The sequence below is a fragment of the Leuciscus leuciscus genome (genome assembly GCF_965113295.1).
Source record: "Leuciscus leuciscus genome assembly, chromosome: 21".
Classification (NCBI taxonomy): domain Eukaryota; kingdom Metazoa; phylum Chordata; class Actinopteri; order Cypriniformes; family Leuciscidae; genus Leuciscus; species Leuciscus leuciscus.
The window spans coordinates 4,762,102-4,779,073 of record NC_138745.1 but is presented as its reverse complement, the minus strand read 5'-3'; the positions used below and the strand labels follow the sequence as shown (position 1 = coordinate 4,779,073).

The window sequence follows — 16,972 nt, the reverse complement described above, 5'->3', positions numbered from 1 at the left end:
AAATACATAGAGAAAAAATATATAAAAGGTAAATGATAATAAATGTGTTCAATAAAGCAGCAAACAATTGTGCCCTCCTTAGTTCTGTTGTTGTAGGACATTGTCTTAGTAACTAATGGATGATTAATCTAGAAACCTGAGCATCTGTCTCCTGTTTTAAACTCGTGGAGGCTGAAAGAAGGAGAGGCCGTAAAAACACTGAACAAAGTATTGAAACTGTATTTACTGTATTTCTAGAAGCTTTAAACTGTGTATCTCTTGATTTTATTAGGTATGGATACCTTGAAACGACACAAGGATCTATGGAAGGTCTATAAGAAGGAACTACCCAGCAGCACTCAACAGTAAATAGTCTTAATTTTTCAGTGATCAGTCAGTGATATGGCATATAACTGCTAACACAGACATTCATGCCTGCAGTAATATTTTTTATTCAGTCTGCATATTTTTTCCGCAAACACAAGGTGTTATATAGAATCCATTTAATTTGATAAATCAAATAAATCCTAAATTAGACATGCATGAAATATCGGCGTTCAAACCAGTAATTTAATGGTAACCAATAAATGTTATTTTGTAATGTTATTGAACAGATAATATGTGGTTGATAAATTATGTATTATTATTTCCTCCTTTTGAAGCACTTCAGATGCACGCTGCTCGCCATGAGGGTTTTGATTGGTGCTTTCTGCATGACGTGACATGTTTGCACGCTTTAGATGCGTTTTAAAAGTTAATATCGTCAACGTTTTAAAGTTATCTTAAAAGTTAAGATGAGATTTAAAAGAAATATCTCTTTTTGTGAACAGATTAGACATTTCCTTGCAGTGTCTTTGTTTTCTACAGGTAAGGTTTTAAAAATAAAATCAGTTATCTATTGAATAGCCTACTTTTGATTTCATTTGAAGAGCTTGGGACGTGGCATTTGTTTATTAATCTTATTTAGATTCATTGGCCAATATATTAGTTATCGGCTTCCAAAAATTCCACGGATTGTCAGTTATCGTATTGGTCAAAATCTCCATATCGGTGCATCTCTATAAATTTGTATTTGACTGGAAAGAATATAATGCCTACCTAGCTACTTGTACATAGTTTTACTCACTTTAGGTGTCTAAACATCTAAAAACACAGAAGAGTATTGGTTGGACGATCATATATTGAATTTGTATAATGCAGGGAAACAAAGCTAGCATATAATTGGGTTTTCATTGTAGTTATCATAATATTTTGACCTAAGCCAAGCCATATATAAAAATGTGCATATTACAGGATATATGCTTTGTTAAAGAACTGGCATGTGAAGTGCTGCCATGTGTGATTTTAAATCGGCTTAGCTGTGATTAGGGGTGGTGTTTCAATCAGTAACTTTTCCAGCTTATTTAGGTTTGTTGTCGGATAGGATACTCATGGCAACATGCTTTCATGATAAATTACAGAAGCTATTTCATTTTGATTTCACTGCAAAGTGGAATGGATGACACCCTGTTGTTAAGCCATATTGCAAGTTATTAAAAATAAAAGTGAAAAAAAAAAATATATATATATACTGTTTGTTTGGACGCAGAGCTTTTAACATCAGCATGAAAATGAATGGGAAACGCTTTTCCATTTTAGAAGTTTCTAAACATAGAAGTGTTAATTATTTTTCCAATACAAATGAAGGGTTACACTGTCATTGTTATAGTGTAATTATATATTTAAGTACTGAGTAATATTAAGCAACTACATGTACTTACTATAGGGTTAGGCAAGGCAAGTTTATTTATATAGCACATTTCATACACAATGGCAATTCAAAGTGCTTTACATAGAAGAAATTAAAATAATAAAAAGAATTAAGAATAATTAAAACAGTTTAGAAAAATAAAATAAAATACAGTAAAAAAAAAAAGAATATTATTATAGATCTTTCCTTCAAAAGGATTCCCTTAAGACTTAAATCTTTCAACCTTCTTTTAACCTTCAATCTTCTTACGACTTCCATCTATCAACTTTCCTTTAACTTTCTTTTCTCCCTCATTTACTCGCACGTTCTTTTCACTTTCTTTAGCACTGCGTTCACATTCTTTCTCAGACGAAAACTTTAATATCGTCATTTAACTACTTTCAAACCCACATTAATACACGTCACTTTCACATTATCACTTTCTTTTACACCTTCTGAGTGTGCATTTACAGTTTCGGGCTAAATGCCCTGCTTTTGAAAGGAAAACAAACAGTCGGACGAACAGCGGCACAGTGCTCATTCAGTAAATGCATAGCTAAACAGAAGTGTTTTGAGTCTGGATTTGAATGTGACTACTGTAGGAGCACATCTGATCTCTTTTGGAAGCTGGTTCCAGCTGCGGCTGGCATAATAGCTAAAAGCGGACTCGCCATGCTTAAGCCTGGTTCACACGGCAGGATAATTAGGCCGATTTTAGCCCCGATTCACCCCTTCCGACAATCTTAAGGATGCTCCGATTATCGTAAAATAATCTGATCAGATATTCCTGCCGTGTGTGGTGTGTTAAGGCTGCTCTCGTCTGCTCGGAAGGACGTCGGGACCGCTCCGATCTCAAATCGGGGATATCCAACATGTTGGATTTATTTGGCCCGATTTCTTCTCGTGTGTGGTGTCCCCCGAGCACGCAGCCTGTGGACTGTGGAGTGTAGCCAATCAGAAAGCGAGGTGACGAGGCGGCGAGGAAACACCGGGAAATATAATCAAAACAGCCGGCGATATGGCGCACCAGAAAGTCCGGTGGACGTCAGAGATCATCGCCTTTTCTTTTGATAACGTTTTTTTTCGGTTAAAGCAAACTACAAACTATTGCCACTGCATCCTCTTCGTCCGCCATGATTGTTTACTCTGAAGTCATGTTTGATCTCGAGGTATTTTGCGCGATTTCCCGTCTGATCTGGGAATGCTCGGGAGTCAAATCGGTTCGTGTGTGATGTGTTGATTTTGCCGTATGGCTGCGCACCACACACTGTACGACCAAAACTTTTTTATCCCCGTGTGTGGGGTCTCTCTGGTTTGGAAAATCGGCCGACAATTTTAAAATCGTCCCGTGTGAACCAGGCTTTAGAGTGAACCCTTGGTATTTCTAGCTGATATGATCCTAATGATCTGAGTGATCTGTTGGGTTTATATTCAGTGAGCATATCTGCAATGTATTGAGGTCCTAGGCCATTGAATGATTTATATACCAGTAATAATACCTTAAAATCAATCCTAAATCTAACTGGGAGCCAGTGTAAAGACCTGAGGACTGGTGTGATATGTTCATATTTTCTGGTTCTGCTCAGAATCCTGGCGGCAGCGTTCTGTATGAGCTGCAACTGTCTTATGGTCTTTTTGGGAAGGCCAGTGAGGAGTCCATTACAATAATCCACCCTGCTGGTGATGAAAGCATGCACAAGTTTCTCTAAGTCTTGTCTGGAAACAAAGCATCTAATTCTTGAAATATTTTTGAGATGATAGTATGCTGATTTAGTTATTGCTTTGACATGACTACTGAAACTAAGGTCTGACTCTAGTGTCACACCAAGATTCCTGACTTGATTTTTAGTTGTTTGACCCCTAGAGTGAAGGTATGCGTTCACCTTGAGAACTTCATCTTTGTTTCCAAACGTAATGACTTCAGTTTTGTCTTTGTTTAACTGAAGAAAGTTTTGGCACATCCAACTGTTGACTTCATCAATGCATTGGCACAGGGAGTCAATGGGGCTGTAATCGTTAGGCGATAGGGCTAAGTACAGCTGTGTGTCGTCTGCATAGCTGTGGTAAGCAATTTGGTTCTTTCTCATTATTTGGCTCATTGGGAGCATATACAGGTTGAACAGGAGTGGCGCAAGAATTGAGCCTTGAGGGACTCCGCATGTCATGGATGTCCACTCAGACTTATGGTCTCCTATACTCACATAATAACCTCTCCCATCTGACCTGAACCATTTTAGGACTATCCCAGAAAGCCCCACCCAGTTTTCCAGCCTGTCCAGAAGTATGTTGTGATCGACAGTGTCAAATGCAGCACTGAGGTCGAGTAGTACCAGCACTGATAATTTGCCTGAATCAGTATTTAAGGCGCGAATATCGTTTATTATCTTTATGAGCGCTGTCTCTGTGCTGTGGTGCGGTCGGAATCCAGATTGAAAATTGTCAAAGTATCCATTCGAGCTTAAGAATTTGTTCAGCTGGTTGAAGACAACTTTTTCAATGATCTTGCCTATGAAAGGAAGATTCGAGATCGGTCTATAGTTGCTTAATATGGTCTTATCCAGATTGTTCTTTTTCAGGAGGGGCTTGACAACTGCAGTTTTCAGGGAGTTTGGAAAACTCCCAGAGAGAAGTGAGGCATTTACCACTTCTAGAAGATCTGCTTCTAAACTGTGTAACACACTTTTGAAAAAAGATGTGGGAAGTGTGTCAAGGGCGCATGTTGATGTTTTAAGGTGCTGTACGGTTTCTTCCAAAATTTTGCCATCAATTTCTTTGAAATCACACAAAGTTACTACTTTCTCAGGTGGTCTGATCTGCCTGACCCCAGCGCAACTCAAGGATGTGCTGATCACCTTTCTGATATTATTGATTTTCTCAGAGAAAAAAGAAGCAAACTCACTGCACTTGCTGTTTGAGAGCATTTCACTGGGAATCTGGCTTGGGGGGTTTGTCAGTCTCTCTACAGTAGCAAAAAGAGTGCGTGTGTTGTTTAAATTGCAGTTTATAATATTTGAGAAGAAAGTCTGTCTAGCTTTGCCTAGTTCCATATTGAAAGCATGAAGGCTGTCTTTGTAGATGTTATAATGGACTACAAGTTTTGTCTTCCGCCACATGCGCTCTGCTTTTCTGCATTGTCTTTTCATATTTTGCACTGCTGTTGAGTTTCTCCAAGGTGCTTTTTGTCTGCCACTCTTCTTCCTGACTTTCACAGGAGCAATATCATCAATTGCACTTTTAACTTTTGAGTTAAAAGAATCAAGGAGAAAATCAACAGAGTCAGCAGATATGCTTGGTGTTCACGTTCACGTTCAAGATAGTACACTAGTGTTCTCATTTAAGCATCTCTTCTTGACGGACACAGATCTAGCTTCAAAGGCAGGAGAGATCAATATATCAAAGAAAATACAGAAATGATCAGACAGTGCTATACATCCTTAATAACAATCGATGAAATGTTTGGACCCTTAGTGATAAGTAAATCTAGAGTGTGTCCGCGATTGTGTGTGGGTCCATGTACATGCTGAGTCAGATCAAAAGTTTTTAAAACAGTTTTGATTTCTTTTGCCATATTGGTTTCTGCATTATCTATGTGAATGTTAAAATCTCCAGCAATGGCAAAACAGTCAAACTCTGAGGTAATTGTTGATAACAGTTCTGTAAAGTCCTCAGCAAAGGCTGGAGAGTATTTTGGAGGCCTGTAAATAATGATAAGTAAAATGCGTGGATAGGCCTGTCGCGATAATTAAATAACCGTCTGATCGCGATTATTTGATCTAACCGCGATTGTTTTAGACAACCGCGATTATTGCGCTCTTTTATAGGCCAGGTGCACAAGGGAGTCATGGACCAAAAGAAATAGACAAGCACTAATTAAGTTTTCGAGCAATATATTCAAAGTCATCTGGAGCCATTCTATAGCTTAATGTGAGGGACAAAAATATATTTACATCGTTAAATTAAAGTTCACGGAAACTCGTCTTCCCTCCTCTGCAGCTGTCAATCATTCTCCGTTCAGCATTCAAACAGCGCGCCTCGTCCGGTTACGACAGGAAACTCTCACCAATATGATATATTTACGTTATAATACTTGATCTGTAGAAAAAGGGCTGTGGATTTGCATAAAATTATTTTATTTTGCTGGAGTTTATTGCTGTTTCTAAACGACTCGCTACCGTGTGCCTGTTAGATCACACACAGCACAAGGACTATGAATTGGCATCAAACGCACAATAACTGGAATTTAAAACTGTGAAGAAACAAACGATCAATAAACTGTTGGACAGATATACACTAGGATTTGTGAGCTCGACATTTCTTTGCTTTGTGCCGTGAAGTTTTAAATGCGCAATGTGACCCTATGTTGCTTTGAGCAAATCATTCTGCACCCGCGAAACGCATACGTGCTTTGTGCCGCTCTGTTTTGAAGTGTTTCATATTTTCGTGTTTTTTTTTGTACTGTAAGATTATTAAAAGCCTATCTTGTTCTGTTCTTTCGTATATATCATATCTTGTTGCCCCATTAATGCTGCACAATACATTTAAAATAGCATAATTTAATTGTATATTATTTGTGTATAGTGTGTAGATAGATAGATAGACAGATAGACAGACAGACAGACAGATACACACACATACACGCATACATACATTTGATGCCTTAAGAAACATTCATTATTATTATCAATGTTGATATATATATGATTCTTTACATTCATATATATAAATAAAATGTAATTAATACATGAATGAATTTTATAAGAGTACTAATAGTAATTTGTAATTTGTTTTTATCAACATGTTTAGATTTCATAAAATTACGGTGCAGATTTTTTCAAGAATTACTTTTGCTGCTGATTAATACACTAACTAAGTTTATTAAGAAAATTGTCATAGCTATTGAATACATTTATTTAATATTTAAAGGTGTAAACTGTAATCTTACACTGCAAAATGATAACTTACAAAGGACTAAATTCATCACAATTATTTAATGAATGAAGCACACAAAAAAATTATGACAAAGCCCTAAAACAGACAATTAATCGCCAAAGCCCTAAAACGGGCAATTAATCGCCAAAGCCCTAAAACGGGCAATTAATCGGCATAACCGCAATTATTTTTCAGACAATTAATCGTCACCCAAATTTCATAATTGTGACAGGCCTATGCGTGGAGCACCTTTTAACACAATACCCAGATATTCAAAAGACGTGTAATTCCCAAATGATATTTGCTTACATTGATAGATATCTTTAAAAAGAGCAGCTAGACCCCCACCTCTCTTCACAGCTCTGCAGACACTCATGAAAGTAAAGTTAGGAGGGGCTGTTTCATTTAGGACTGTTGCACTGCAGCTGAGCAATTCCAGCGTTATGGACGTGACATTTGCAGTCAAAACGTAAAATATAAATTCTCAGAAAATGCATTTAATACCAATATATTTAAACGTCTGTTTATATGTCCATACTCCCTTAATAAAGGAGTCCAGACATTAGAAAAATATCAGTCTACACATGCGTTTTATATTTAATATGAGGGAAATACACATGCGTTACGGACGTGACAAAAAAAGACGCAAGTTTGTGGGAGACAACATACTTTGTAGAAATTCTGCGAATTAAAATGCACAAGCCAAAAGAAATAATACCAACCGAAGGGATAAGTGTTGGCTCTCTATAGAACATAAATTATTTATTTTATTTTATTTTTCATTTTTTCATTTATGAGGAAAAAACGTTGTTACGGACGTGACGGATTTCCGTTATGGACGTGACAGTTCCGAAATCGACACTTGGCTGACGCTGGAAAATCAAAGAAAATGCTTTAAAAACTTGAACAGAGGTGTTCTCTGTGTTAGAGGTGGGCGATATATCGTTGATAATATCCAAAATGTTATCTGGACGATATGCAAAATTGGGATATCGAATATTTCATAATTTGTACAATCCGACCCCCCAAACATGAAAAGAGCTGAAAGAAGTTAAAGAGGAAACCAATAACGCACACTATAACCTTCTAAACAATTATATGTAGCGATTTTTAATACTGTAGGGTACTATTCCCGGAAGCAACCTCCGAGTGGCCCAGCCCATGTTCCTGTGTCGCCAAAAACGCACATTCATACGTAAATTAGAAATAGTGCGCGCAGAAGCACATGCGCAAAACCGTTTTGTAAAATGATATATGAATTATTTTTATTTTATCATGTTGTGATTGCTAGCCTATATTACTTTTTATGTATTAAATCCAGGAAATTGGTTAATGAAAAATGTATTAAAATTAAGATACAATTAATACAAAACGAAATTAGTTTTAAAGAAAGGCTTTGTGCTTTCTGTTTTGAGGTCTCTGTGAAAGTTTGAAAGTCTTTTAGTGCCGCTTTCAGAGCACTGGCGTCCATAATGGAGAACTGTCACTTAATATTGTTTTTTCCTCATAAATGCAAACACGAAAAATAAAAGAAAAAATACTTTTTTAAAAAGACAAACCATCAATTTTTTGGGGGGGAAATGGATGGATTTATAGCGTTTTGGGGAAAAATGGATGGAGCGTTTTGAAATTTTTTATTTTTATTTTAAATTTATCATCAACAATATTGTTGCAAGAGGTGCCTAGTCTTTTGTTGTGTTATGTATATTGCTAGAAATAAATAAATGTATTCATTCATTCATCAAATATGCGCTGGTCAAATCATGCATGATTTAATATGAAGCGTCCGTAACGGTCACGTCCGTAACGCATAATTAGGTTGTTTAGAGCAAATAAGTGAAATGAATTGTCAATCATAACTAGAATGGACATATTTTGGCTTTGTACATAAAGTTTCAAATGAATTGTAATAATAATTATTATACAATATAAACGTATTCTTTAAATCGTTACGGACGTGACACAGCACTGAAGCTTCGTGACTTGTTAAATATAGTCTTTATAAATTTAAAGGGCAATGCAGTTATAACAAAGTGGCTGTATTTATATCTCAGTCATGCAGCCATCTTTCTGCAAAATGCTTACTGTCAACATAAAGTATAAAAAAATGAGACTTTGATCCCTCTTTTTAAAGCATGAAATATGTTTGTTTGAAAAAGCAATTAGTATCTGTGCACACACCTTATCTGAGGTGAATAAACACAGAGATTTCCTTAAAATTTACATGACAGCACATCAATACAATAAAATACAGACCCAAATGGACAACTTAGAAAGGGTTTTGATATTTTTATAATAACTTTATTTTTTCATAGCAAGGTTGACATTTGCATGGAATCGCCCAGCTGTCTTCTAGCCAGGTTTCATTTAGAAGCATAAAATCCAGGTTGTTTGTTGTTATTAAGTCATTGACTAGAAGTGATTTATTTTTAAGTGAGCGGATGTTTAAAACTGCTAACTTAACAGTCTTACTTTTTTTTTTACACCAATCTTAGTTAGACGTGCAATAGGCACCAGATTAGTTGAGTTTGCTGTACAGCTATTGAAGGCTTTAGACTTTCTATCTTGTAATAGAACAGCAATAGAGAAAGATACAGGCACACTGGGTTCCCGCTTGTTCTGTAAACATTTGAGAAAGTTACTGTTATCAAAGCGGGGACCCGACACATATCACTGAGAGCTGGTATCAGTTGTTTTTGGTTCACCTCGAGCAGATGGAAGAGGGTGTGGGCCCTGGCGTTGTGGCAGAGGCCGAAGAGCTCTCACAGAGGCAGGGGGAGGGTGAGCTGGGCCTGCAGGCTTTGGTGGAAACGGTGCCTGCCGTTTTTTGGTTGATATCTGGGGGCTTGCAGCAAAAGAGTGGGATAGTTTGGTTCCAGCATACACCAGTTCTTCCATTTTCTGTGAGAAGCACAGAAGTGGAGTTGCTGGAGAGAGGGAAAAAGTATCTGGTGAAAGGGGCTGTTGCTCAGGTGTTATCGGAGGCTGTGATATGCTGTCCTGGCTTCCCTGGCTGTTTTCCAGGAAGTCGTCCTTGGGTGCTGAATCTTGGAGCAGTTCTGATATGACTGTCTGTGGTGAGCTCTGTGGGCCGGGCTCAGCTGAGATTGTGTCCGTGGGCAGAGGTTGTTGTGGCTCAGTGGTGTTATCATTGTCCTTGTGTGATATGTCAACATCATGTCCATTTTGCTGCTGAAGTGAAGTCCTGTGGTCATTCATACTGTGTCCAGGTGTGTGTGTGCCGTTCAGATTGAGTGGATTGGCACACACTGCAGAAGGATGATTGAGGGAGAAGTAGATATTGTCCTTTAACACTCTTGAACCAAGTTTGTTTGGGTGATGGCCATCCTGATGAAATAGTTGTCTCTGACTCCAGAAGAGATTGAAGTTGTCAATAAAGTTCACTCCTTTTGTATTGCAGGTTTTTTGCAGCCATGTATTAAGCCCAAGCAACCGTGAAAACCTGTTTGTCCCTCTGGGAGTGGTCCACTGATGAATGTCTGAACTTTCAGTCTTTTAAGTGTTTCAAAAAGTTCATTGAAATCCTTCTTAAGGAGTTCTGACTGCTCTTTATGAATATCATTCTTCCCCACATGAATGATGAGTCGATTTGCAGTCTTATGTTTCATTAGAATGTTCTGAAGTTCCCTGTTTATATCAGAAGTTGTTGCTTGTGGAAGGCAGCATGTAGTTGTATCCCTGCCGCTAATGTTTCTGATTATGGAGTCTCCCACTATCAGAGTCCTGGGCTCGGCTGCGCTCTGAGCTGAGTGCCGCTGTCTGCTCGACCTTGAGCGCCAGTTAGCATCAGTGTTAGCTACTGGCTGATACAGTCTGTGTTCGATCACATTCATCACGTTTGGGGATTCCTCATTTACATTCATTAGTACTTCAAATCTGTTCTCAAGATGTATAGGTGTTGGTAGGAGACCAGTGTTTGCAGTCCTTGTCAGAGCTGTATCTGGGGTAGAGGATGCTACTGCGGCAATATGTGATGCTCGTGACAATCTGATGTCTCGAGTGCCTTTGGGTCTCGCTCCCTGTTTGTGCCATCATGATTTGTAAGTCGAGGAGCACTAGTTTCATGGGACTCACCGGCTATATGCTGAGGGTGTCCATGAAGAAGCTCTGTTGTGTGTTCCGTCTGGTTTGGTGGTCCCGTAAATAACTTTGTTTCAAGAACTGCAATCCTTTGTAAAAGTCTGTGGCAGTTAGTGCAGCAAGTAGATTCCAGAAGAGGCATTTTCTCTCTTATCCTTGTAGGCAGTTGTGTTTTCCTTTCCCCGGAATGTAAGCTGGTCGGGTAGAAGAATTCTACGTTTTTGTAGTAATCCAAACTTTGTCATTTGAGCACTGATTTGCTGAAGTTAAAATTAGGTGATAAAAGGAGCTAAAATATAAAAATATAGAAGATATAATATAAAAGCGATAGAGCAAAGCGCGGAGCAGTAAGCAAGAGCGTCCGAACGGTAGCTGAGCAGGAAGCGGTTAGGGTAGGATTTGGTTGAGGGTTAGTTGCATGTAATTATGCATAATTTTCTGTTATTCCTACAGTAAGTACAATGTAACATATGTAACAAGGACACTGTAAAATAAAGTGTTACCAAATTAAGTGATTATTTGATTAGTTTCATTTGAATATTTTATAAAATTACATTTCCTGCCCACACAACCCTATCAGAACTGATATGCAACCTTTTTTGGGTATGATAGTCTCTTTATTAACTGCAAAAAAATAAATAAAAATGCAACAGGTTTTTCTAGAAAATGAAGAACAAACAATGTGCATCAGGTGTGTTTAGCTTTTTTATGTGTTTAATTAGCCTAATTTATGAGGCCACTTTAATTTATTATATTGTTATGTTACAATGCTATTACATTCTGTGCAGACAATAAGCTTATTTTGTTGTAAATAAAAACCCTGAAAATGTGCTGCTAAACACCTACTACAACATTTTGTTGTATTCTGCCACGTTTCTCACTGACACGCACTCGTAAATTCTGGACCTTCCCACTCGTATTTACCACTTTGTGGTGACATTCATGTGGGTGTAAGACGCATTGAGAAAGTACCTGCAATTACTGTTTGCTCCACAGGGCGTCTCTGGTCTCTGTCTCACACAAGCACTGTCTCTCCCTACAAAACCTACTTCTGTTCTTCTGTACTCCCTCTGTCTCTCTTTTTCTCCATGCATTTCCTGGTAATCATCGTTTTGATAATCAATGTTGAATCACAGCTACTGTATGACTCTGTACATATACATATTTATTTCACACCATATTTTCCCTCTCTGCTCCATTAAATCTTTAGTTTTGCTGGCCGGAGTGTCCGTCTCTTGGAGTCATTGCAGTCGAGTCATCTGAGTTCAATGATGGAATCGTTCTTAAAGCAGCGTTCTGTGAGATCCAAACCCAACAGAAGAGCATGTGACCGAGTCTCAGCTAACTCTATGAGTTTTGATGAGTTCTTCTCCTCTCTGAAAGAAGCGACAGGCCAAGACTACCCGAGAAGTGACGTGGAGGAGTTATTCAATGAGGCCAGTTATCTTCAATTTGTGATTATTTACTCAGGAAAAGACAAGCTTAGGTCTGTTGTGGACATTGTTGTTTAAAACACAACTTGCTATGCCTGTCTTTTCATGAGGAGAGTTACATGTGCCTGTTTGGGCTCTATTATATGACTGGCTATCACAGCAGAATGTCTTCTTTTGTACAGATGGACATCTCTTGCGTTGGTCGTGTAGGATGGGAAACGTTCCAAACCTTCATGTTTCAGCATCACAAGCATATCATAGACGAGATGCAGGCCTGTGAAAATGTCCCCATCTCACAGCCTTTAATACACCACTGTACTTATAACAAGGTGACAGCTGACAACTTTATGCAGCATTTTTAACTTTGTGGCCATTAATGATGTTACCTTGACAAAACCACCTGTTATTACTGTTATTATTCAGTATGTCTGTCTATCTATCTATCTATCAGCATTTTTCCATCTATCTGTGTCTATCTATCAGTCTGTTTTTTTTGTTTTAGGCTCTTAGAATATGTGTAAAAAAAGTAATTTCACTGTCTTTCTACTATTCTAATTATAAAATCACTCACTCATTTCATCAGCGAGAGCCTATCATGCGTGTCTTGGCTTTGAGTCAGTCTTCACCTATGCGTTACATCAGCGTCAGCAAGAGAGGAACTCTCATTGTGTGGAACAGCAATCTGAACAACATAAAGCCACTGGAGGTGACATATTAACACTTAATTCACATGATTATATACTTACAAAAATAATACTTTGTGACTTAAGCTTCACGAGTCCAAAACTTCTCCTTCATCCCTGTAGAGGAATGCTAGCCACTACAATAAAAGGCATTATCAAAGGAGTTTCCAGGGTTGTACCACAGATGCTGTCTACATGGGAAATGTTCACAAGATCGCTGTGTCAACCCTAACCAGGGGCATCCACTTCTTTGATGTTACCACCACATTTGGTTTTGAGCAGGTTCATTTGTTTGGTAAGAGCCAACAAATCTGCTAGATGAAGTTGTTTGCTTTTCTGCTTACATTTTGACCTTGTTGTCTTCTTCTCTCTGTTGTTTTCAGGACTGAGTCATGCTGCTACTGCTCTATGTTATTGGTATGACACAGAGGTAGGCCGCTGACATTTCATGCCCGGGTGTTGAACTGGAATTTATTTTAAGCTTGTTAATTCTCCAAGCTGGTTTGTTTTTGTTTTAGTTCACTGTGAGTCATGTTTGATCTGCATCTAGGCTCCAGGAGAAAAGTGTGTGCTGATGTGGGGAGATGAGAAAGGCTCTGTGAATTTGCTGTGGTTTCTTCAGCCTTTCAAGGGGCTCTTTAAAATACCTTTCACCAACAAACATGGCCCATTGCAAATCTTTATGCCAGTGAGTGTGTGTATCTTTATGTAGGGATGATTGTAGAATGATTTTAGGAAATGTGTGATTTTGCTTCTATGAAAACCTTTTGATACAACAACAGAAAAGTATCTGTTACTGTAAAATGACTGCATTTATTATTATAAATCAATTTCTTCTACTTCTAAAATTGCATGTCACTGATGTTGTAAAAAAAAAAAAATCATGAACCCTGAACAGGATATATGTGCGCACAGTGCACTGATCTCCTATCAGCACATCCCAAAAATCCACAGCGAGCCGATCAACAGAATCCTGTATGAGCCTCACGATGAGCTCATTATTACATCATCAGAAAGTCCAGCCAGCTCTGTGGTCATCATGGATCTCAATCAGAAGAGAAAGAAATACATTTGGAGAACAGAAAAGGTGATATATAATGTTTGTATTGTATGTATGTACATAATGTATGTATTCTCTGCATTCAATATTTGTCTGTGCCAGATAGATAAAAGATAGATAGATGGATGGTTGAATAGATTGATAGACAGACAGACAGACATACATATAGTTGGATAGATAAACAAACAAACACATAGATACAGTAGATAGACAGACAGATAGATAACAGATAAATACATAGATAGATGGATGGATGGATGGATGGATGGATGGATGGATGGATGGATGGATGGATGGATGGATGGATAGATAGATAGATAGATAGATAGATAGATAGATAGATAGATAGATAGATAGATAGATAGATAAATACATAGGTAGATAGATAGATATATAGATAGAGAGATAGATAGATAAATACATAGATAGATAGAACAGACAAACATATAGATAGATAAACAAGCACAGATAGACAGACAGATTGATTGATTCCAAAGCTCATTTTTAGGTCACAGTTCGAAGGGATGATGTTTTTCATGGGAAAAGACAGGCACAGACCATTTATAGTAAAACTAAATATACACTCATGATTCAGAGAGGTTGTTGTTGTGGTTTTTTAATGGGAGTGTTCAGACCCCAATAAAACATCTTCATTTAGTTGTTTTGACGGATTTATTAAATTTGACTATTCCCCAGTATTTTCCATTCTTTAATTTCCAGAGAAGTAATAAGCCACCCCCGCAGTTGTTACACATTTAATTGCTGGAGAAGAAAATCAGAGCCTGGATATTGTGTAAAACAAGAGCACTGTGATTCACTTATTAGTCAGACTTAATTTGCAACACGATTACCAGAAAATAATGACACAAGATGTCTTCATCTCCTCCTTCTTCTTCTTCTGCTGTAGGGAGTCAAGTGTTTTGACTTCAGTTTGTCTCTCAGTCTGCTGGTAACAGCTGGAGTGGGTCCTGTTGTCAGACTGTGGAACCGCTTCGTGACCTCCCGCCCAACTGCGGTTCTGCACGGTCACAAGACCTCTGTGGTGGATGTGGTTATTCACCAAGCATTGGGCAAGATCTTCAGCTACTCTAAGGACGCTGTTAGTTTTCCACCTACTAAATGTCTAAATGGAAAACAAAAGATCCAGGGCCTGGATTCATGAAAATCTTGAGAAAGATAAATTTCAAGAAGTTTGTAAGAATACTCTTAAGTTACATTTTTGAAAACTTCTTTAAAGGCTCAAATATTTTCTTAAGAACATAGGGCCTCATTCACCAATATCTTCCTAAGAATTTTCTTAACTTTGTACTTAATAAACTTCCTAAGAAAAGTCTACGTCGGATTCATGACATGTTCTTAAACAACAGAATTGTTCGCACCTTTGTTCTTAGGATTGATGAATCCTACATCTTCGTAACTGAAAGCGCATGCCAGTTGTTCCTAATTAGCATAAGAAAACTCCCTGAAAATTCCCATATAAGGACATGACGCTTCAGGGCCGTGTGCAAGAAAAGATGGAGAATGTCCAAAAGACGCACAGACAGTGGTGGTCCACCGATCACCAAACGAAGAAAGAACTTCAGTTCAACTGCAACATGTAAATGCCAAACGAGGCTTAATATTTGATTTAATCAGCTTAATTGCTGATGTAAATTGCAGTGTTAGTGTTTTTTTGCATACTATGATTTAAAAAAAATTTTTTTTACAAATGATCAGAAGCACATTACATTAAAATACTATCAGTGTAAACGACTGTAGAATTAAATAAAATGCAGTAACCAATTATTTGGAGCAAACTATCATCACGCAGATGTGCGCAAGAGTGCTCTTGAGTGTGCGGAGAGTTTGTTCTTAGCTAAGAACAAATCCAAGATAAGAAACATTAGTGAATGTCAGAATCTTCGTAAAAGGGTTTAAGAACACATTTCTTCATAAGAACGGTTGGTGAATGAGGCCCATAGTTTTTTTCTTAAGAAGAAAATGACAGACTTTGCCGTTTGGTAATTCTTGCTGAAGATTCGCTGATCAGTCAACGAAGGCCATGTTTTTGCGTCTGCAGATGACTGTAATATTCATAAGCGTGCACACTTGATAAGCATGCAAAATATTTTCGGTGCTCTATCTAGAGTGAATGCATCCTATCTGTATGGCCGCTCTGTGCTGAATTCTGCCAGAAATTATGTCTTAATTGTAGGTAAAAACGCTATTTTTTTGTGTGTTTTTGTAGAATTAGAGCTAGCACAATCATAAACAATCATTGTTTACATTATCAATCATTGATGTCAATTCAGAAAACATCCCTAGTAGTACAAATGTAAAATTAAACTTATGTTGTAATGCTTAATTACAACAATTAATTTGAAACAAACCAATAAATCCATGAACATCTTACCTTTGATGATTTAAGACAAGTTGGAGGTTATCTTAACTTTAACAAGTTACTTACGATGGTTTTTAAGAAGATTCATTAAAAAAGATCTTAAGCCTTAAGAACAATCTTAAGAAAAAAGGAATACAACATTTTCTTAAGTAAGAAAATAAGCAGAATATAGCAGTTAAGAAGAATTGCACTCTTAAGAATTTTTGTGAATCCGGCCACTGGTGTTTGGTTTTCATTAGCGTAAAAGTGGGCAGATTTGTTTTTTGGCATTAGAAATGGAAATCATGCATCGCCTACATGCAATAAAAGTCAAAGATAATTAGTTGAAATGCAAGTCAATAGCTCTGGTCTATATCCTTGTCACCTTTCAGGTTCTGAAAATATGGGATATTCCTTCTCAAAAATGCGTAAAGACATTTCACCTGAAATTCCCCAATATCCAAGTGGGCGTTACCCCAGAGCAGGGCAGCTTTCCTTTGCTCCTCAACCTGACTGCGGATCCTGTGCTCCTGGTGACTTGCAAGGAGTATCTGGCCGTGTTTCAACTGAAAGAATCCAACAAAACAAAATCCAACAACGGGTCTGGCCTGTACACCTGTGCCCTCTATAATCCTCATCTTGAACAGGTTGGTGTTTGGGTTTGTTTGATAGATGGTTTGTGGACTGAACATTATAGGT

General features: G+C 37.7%; 1 protein-coding gene across 1 annotated transcript in view; it reads left to right on the top strand.

Annotated features, from left to right (window-relative positions):
• Positions 1-154: 154 nt before the first annotated feature.
• LOC309485303 (cilia- and flagella-associated protein 337) overlaps positions 155-16,972 on the top strand; it is a 33,721-nt gene continuing 16,903 nt past the window's right edge. Inside the window, exons 1-10 of the mRNA XM_082152093.1 lie at positions 155-344; positions 11,949-12,174; positions 12,354-12,500; positions 12,755-12,877; positions 12,978-13,149; positions 13,238-13,284; positions 13,405-13,542; positions 13,753-13,941; positions 14,822-15,013; positions 16,666-16,920. Coding sequence (XP_082008219.1) covers positions 274-344; positions 11,949-12,174; positions 12,354-12,500; positions 12,755-12,877; positions 12,978-13,149; positions 13,238-13,284; positions 13,405-13,542; positions 13,753-13,941; positions 14,822-15,013; positions 16,666-16,920 — 1,560 coding nt within the window. The 5' untranslated portion in view covers positions 155-273. The remainder of the gene's footprint in view (positions 345-11,948; positions 12,175-12,353; positions 12,501-12,754; positions 12,878-12,977; positions 13,150-13,237; positions 13,285-13,404; positions 13,543-13,752; positions 13,942-14,821; positions 15,014-16,665; positions 16,921-16,972) is intronic.